Genomic DNA, 6,423 nt, shown 5'->3' on the forward strand with positions numbered 1-6,423 from the left:
TGAATAAAAATCCACCATCGCGCTGCTTTTTTTTTTCACGACTAGACTACTGGTTACTGTTGTATGTAGCAGTAGGACAGTTTATTTCACATCAGTTCGTTTATATAGGGCCAACAACATATGTCATCGCATGCACTTTACAGAGACAATTTAACCAGATCATACAGTCGGATTGGTTCAGAGTTTTCTAAGGAAAACCAGCTGCTTGCCTCAGACATTGATTTTGCAGGATTCTCTCCTACTAGATGTGCTTAGCACAAAAGAAGACATTCGCATCCACTTTGCAAAAATTCTTCACACTGAGTATGAAGGCAGCAGAGAGAAGAAACCTCCAGCATAGCCAGCCTCAGAGTGAGCAGCCTTCATCTAAGCCTACCTGGGGATTCAATGAGACAAAAGCAGACATGCAAAAAGAACATAGAAGCACTGATCTATAAATATTTTCTATGTCAGAAAACGGGTAGCTCTATCTAGGAAAGAAGTGGTTAAGCTTGTGAGCTATGAGCAAGTTTTCACATCAAAAGGGATTAAAGAGAGCACATAGAGTTGGTCATAGTAAAAGCTGAGTCCATAGCTGTCTAGGAGAGAAACAGGACTAAACACCAACAAACAGGCCCAACTCTATCATCTTAAGATGAGGGTGTTGATGACAGCAGCCCAGCGGATATTTTTCTCCAGGGTGGTAACAAAGCCAAACCGGAACAGACCAGATGAAGCTACTATGATGTGAAAAAACAAAGAGAGCATAAAGTTATAGTTTGAACTAAAAAAACTGAGAACAGAGATGCAGAGTGATGAAAAGTGGCCCCTATGTCCCCCAGCACTCTAAGTCTATAGCTGCATAACTAAAGAGATACTGTAAATCAGGATAACCTGAGCCACTTTAACAATAAGCTTTATCAAAAAGGAAAGTTTTAAGCCTTGGCTTATAAGAAGACAGGAAGTCTGACTCACCGACTTAACATGGTAGTTTGTTCGATGGCAAAGGAGCCTTATAACTAAAAATGTGCCTTTTATCAGGTCTCTAATTATTTGGGTTTTTTATGGCTTTATAAAGGAAAAAGAGGACTTTGAATTTTTACTTCCACAAACTTGAACATACAATAAGAATTGCAACAAAAAGGCCTTTATAATATAAAAGCCTTATAAGATTATTATAATCATTAAGCCATAAAGCTTAAAGAAAGCTATATAAAACAATCCCATTTGCATTTGATTGCTAATCCTTTCAGGTGACACTAAAGGTGGAGACCAGTCTACTATAGATTCTCATCCCCATCCAATTTGACTGATCCTCTGCTATTCTACGGAATAAACAAAAAGTGAAAAAATAAAATTGGTAAGACTCAAGATGTGTAAAGCTAGTAGAGAGCCAAGGAAAACAAATCCAGGCCACATTTTCTTTCAAAAATAAGAAAACCATTAATCAATTTTGTTCTCATTTAAATCAGTACAGCACAGAAAACACAGTCAGGTATTAAACCAAAATATAGCTTGAAGTCTGTGATTGTAACATGACAAAATGTAAGTGTTTACCTCGTGGTCTATTTAATCTCTGACCGCTTCTCCTGGAACTGGATTCTAGACAGAGGACGGTTTAAAGACGTTGCTAATGCATATACAGTAAACCAGGTCTGTGTTAAAAAATCAGTTTGGTTGAAGTAAATGTAAATTTTTCCAGTTTTCCTGTTCCACTCGCTTTGTGCTAATGGTATTTTCTGTATGCCAGCTTTATTTAGAGGCTGTTATGTAAGTCACTGGCACCCCCTCATCAATGCCACTCAGGCCTGGTGGCCTGAATGCAAATACCTCATTGTTATTCCCCCGCTAGTCTGGAGGTACAGGCAATGCTTTGAACTCCCCCTTCAGCTTCAGCTGTTCTGCTTCTCTCATCAACTAAGGGGCAAAAAGAGTGCCACATGCTTTAGACTTTCTGTCCTAAAGGCAACATTTGGAGGAGGAGTCTTCTTTTATTTTATTAGGCTCCAGGAAACCCCTTTGGTTATTGCCTCACCTTGATCATTTACAACATGGTAAAAGTTTTTGGGGCAGTGGCCATCAATGAATCCACCACCTCCTGGGGAGTTGTAAAAAAAAAAAAAAAAGAACAACAAAAACCCCACAGACAGTCCCCAACTATTACCCTGGCCTGCATGGTCTGATTTATGCACAGAGACAGCTCCTCTTTTGGCTTTACTTTGAAATTCCAAAGACAGATTACAAGGCTCTAAGTTATTAGCATCAAAGTATTCTCCTTGAAAGTTACGCTTAAATGTGCTTATTTTGCAATCATGAATTCATTCTGACATAACAGATGTTTTTTGAGTTATAACAGAACCAATTGGCGTTAACTAGTATTCAATTAAATTCTGCTCTTCACTCCCAACCCCCCACAGGCTTAACTTTCCTCGGGGCTTCCCAGATGAGTACTCCTTCATGACAACCTTTCGTATGATCAAAAACACGGTGGGCAAGGTTTGGAACGTGTGGCAAATAGTGGATGAAGAGGGCTACAAGCAGGCTGGACTCAGGCTGAATGGCGACCAGCAGGCTCTGGAGTATTTCCTAATGGGTGCAGATGGAAACCTCCAGACCGTCACCTTCCCTGGACTATCTGTGCTCTTCAACACCAAGTGGCACAAGGTGATGATCGGCGTCGAGCGTGACCAGGTCACTTTGTACGTGGACTGCCAGCCTGTAGATCAGAAGCCGATTAAGGGGAAAGGGCCAATCAACACACAAGGAGACACCCTCATCGGCAGGCTGGATGCCGATCCCGATGCCTCTGTGGTGGTAAGTCCAAAAGGACACCTGCTCTCCTTTTTGGTAGTCCCCCTGATATTGTACTATCTGTGTGCAAATGCATTCTTCTTTGTGTGCTTGCTGTAATTATAAAAGTGCTGCTGTAAAGCAGAAATGCTCAGCTGGGTTCTTAGGGTAAGCGGAAAAAAAATGTAATCCCTGCAGAAAAATGCAAGAGCAGAAATTCAAGCTCAGAAACTCCCACAGAGAGCATCGACTCTAAACTGAAAAGCAATAACTGTATCATTACTAAGGATCTCATTACAAAATGAGCCTATAAGTTATGAATATTTTCTAACATTACTATCTCTTTTGCAGTTTGAGCTCCAGTGGATGTTAATTCACTGCGATCCAAAGAGAGCCCAGAGAGAGAGCTGCAATGAGCTTCCTGCCACCGAGGTACAGTAACAAAAATTCAACTCTATCCTCACAAACACACAGCACCAGCGAAAGTCATGCAGAGATACAGAATAGCAACAACAGCAGGATCATTAAGTCTGACTTTTACTAGATGCAGAGACTGAAGATTATCCTGTTGACACTTGTGCTACAATCTACCTGTAAAGTCCAACTCTTCTGCAGGATAAAACAAGAGGCCAATAAAATAAAGCTGCATAAGATTAGCATTTAAGTATTGGTAAATATTCCGCTGATCTGCAAAAAATATATTAAGCTTTAGTCTCAATGTCAACATTAGCTGTAACATACGTACTAGTATTATGCTCATACAAGCTGAAAAGCTTGGCTATTGCATTCATATATTTGGCAATGAATAAAATTTTTAACCAAATATTTGTTAAAGTTGTGCCTTTTTGGCTTCCTGTGCTACAGCTCATAATTAAAGTCAGCTGCAGATCACTTTACAAATCAGAGACACTGTAATTGAATTTCTTGTAGCAACAATGGTTTCCATTTGTAAAGGGTGAGATAAATGTCTTCAGCATATAGCCATTAAGTAAAAAATTGTATTTAATAGTAACAATAATTAAAATGACAAAAATATCCATTTAGGATAGAGATGGTTTTTATAAATTTTCAAATCACATTGACATTTTCCCATTTAAAATAGAAAATTGCCCTTTAATAATGTATGTGTAAAAAATTAGCAACGTAATTGGCTTTCCACACCTAAACCTTTCTCTAGTGGTTCAGGTTCTGTAGCAGGATCTTATTTTTATTTTTCGTAGATTCTGTGGTTGATCTGCCTCAGGTCAGTCTTGACAAAATTATATCAATTCTAAATGTGCGAGGCTTTTAACCACACATGTTGGACTGGTGCTAATTATACCTTCATCTATCAAAATATAAACAGCAGATCCCTTAAACAGGGCAGCATGAGAATACCAATAAACACTGCTGACACTCTACACAGAGAGAAGGCTATTTGCAGATAAAAGTAAGTCAGGTGAGCGTCTGTATATATTTCAGGGCATAGAAGGAAATTCTGGCTCCATATTTTCTTGTCTGTACCTGTAGCACTGAGAGCCTGCTGCACTTTAGAACGGGTGGGGCTATAGTTTTTCCCCAATACTGCAAGGGCAGATTGGAAGGAAATAATGATAATAGAGGATTTTATTTAACCTAAATATCAAGCTTATGCATTTAATTGTTTAATTAAAAACAAACAAAACAAAAGAACAGGAAATTGAAAAAAACACTTATAAATTGACACCTTGGACAACTGAGCTGGTTGTCCCACTATTTTCAGCAACTGGGGCTATTCTGGTTTCCATTTGACTACAAAGTCTAAATCTGAATCTATGGTATGACTGATGTATATCCCCTTTAATTGGATATTTGACTACTCTTGATAAAGAAATAGAACTTATATAAATCGGTTTCTAATCAGTAAAGGCTCACATTTCTTTCTTTGTGCCATAAATGTTCAATGACTTTGAGCACAGAGACATTTGAGCTTAATCAAAACCAATTTAAATTCCTTTAACTCATCCGTCTAAAACGCTCTCATCTTTTAAGAGAAATTGTTGAAGGAACCTAGGCACCACTGACCTGGGGAGCCAGAGTGATAATGTTAAGCACTCAGGTTTAGTTCTACTCATGATCAATCTGATCATTTCCGATCAGATATATTCAGGGACAGGACAGACATTCTGCAGAACCATTTGGCGTGCCTTGCAGATTTTTGTTTTAGCCAATTACAGTTACAAAGGAAAATGTCAGCAGACACCACGAGAAACTCTAAAAACTTACGCTTTTACATTCTCATTACATTTTTCCAAGATGAAATAGTGGATTCTGACTAAACCAATGTAACAGGAGCAGCTATGTGTCCTCCCATGTTTTTTTTTGGCGTAGCTGTAAGGTTGGTAGCTCTTACTTTTGTCAGCTATATGTCCCGCCTTATCCATAATAATGCAATCTGATTGGCCCACAGGTTTTGGGTCAGTCAAGAGTTAAAGTGGGAGCAGTACTAGTTTAATAACTTGTGCAGTGTCCCTACTTATTACCTCTTGATTTCTATATTCTCATTTGATGTAACACCATTTGTTGCTGCTTTTTGCTGGCATAGCTTCCCTACAGGACCTAGCATGTATTTTTAACCAAGCCAAATATTTTATTTAAATCTATTAAAACTAAACACCATACCAAATGTTCAAACAAAGTTTATTGTTAAAACTAATCGTGAATCCATTAAAAAATAGAGGATCACCTGCTTCAAAATCAACCCTTTGATTGAAATTTGACATCATCCAATTAGCACATCCCAAATGTCCTCTAGAGAAAGGTTTATGGGTGACATTGATTGTTTTGTCACACAGAATAGAATTATGTCTTAAGTAGAACAGCTGAGTGTTGCAACAAGAAAGTGATTCCAAACACATATACTGTAGGTTAGTATTGAACTTAAGGAATGTTTTTATTTGGCAGGAAACCAAACAATTTAAATCAGTTCTACACATTTTACAATGAAGAAAAAAATAACTCCCCGCAAGAATAATACCATTATCCTGGGGAAGATTTTCAGTCATCCAGATCATAGTTATTCCAAAAAATTTAAAAAACAATCCACTGGACTTAGTTTCCAAGTTTGAAGACGTTTCGCTTCCCATCCAGGAAGCTTTTTCAATTAAAAATGTCAGAAATGGCATTGACAGTAGCCCAACAAGGCCTTGTTTTGGCTTAGAAAACATGAATTGAAACGGACAAACGGGTCCACCCCTTGGGAATGGGGTTCTTTTGGCTTCTTTTTGGCTTCTATTCAGCTAGGCCAACAATTCCCCTTAACAACTCCCTTTCAGAGACATAGACAGGTTTGGGGCTTTGCAGGCTAACAAAAGAAGCCAAACAACCCCCATTCCAAAGGGGTGGACCCGTGTATAAAACCTCAAACTCAACGCTATTCCTGACATGTTGAATGAAGAAAGCCTCTTGGTTGGTGAATGGTCTTCAAACTTGAAAACTAAGTCCAGTGGATTGTTTTTAACTTTTTTGGAGTTTTTCCAGTAGGATCTTGATTGCTACAAAAAGAGCTGCATCTCTTTATATTACAATGGGACAGTCTATGATAACCATATCCAATGCTCAAAAAAATGTAAAGGAACACTTTGTAGGGCTCTGGCAGTGCTCCTCCTGCTCCTCCTTGCGCAAAGGAGCAGATAC

The 6,423-nt window shown here is 38.6% G+C and overlaps 1 protein-coding gene across 1 annotated transcript in view; it reads left to right on the top strand.

The window, feature by feature from the left end:
- Positions 1 to 6,423, top strand: part of LOC107099953 (collagen alpha-3(IX) chain-like) — a 56,194-nt gene that overhangs the window by 13,057 nt on the left and 36,714 nt on the right. Inside the window, exons 3-4 of the mRNA XM_015398284.1 lie at positions 2,397 to 2,793; positions 3,121 to 3,201. Coding sequence (XP_015253770.1) covers positions 2,397 to 2,793; positions 3,121 to 3,201 — 478 coding nt within the window. The remainder of the gene's footprint in view (positions 1 to 2,396; positions 2,794 to 3,120; positions 3,202 to 6,423) is intronic.

This window comes from Cyprinodon variegatus, unplaced genomic scaffold, assembly GCF_000732505.1.
Source record: "Cyprinodon variegatus isolate N-32 unplaced genomic scaffold, C_variegatus-1.0 Scaffold923, whole genome shotgun sequence".
NCBI lineage: Eukaryota > Metazoa > Chordata > Actinopteri > Cyprinodontiformes > Cyprinodontidae > Cyprinodon > Cyprinodon variegatus.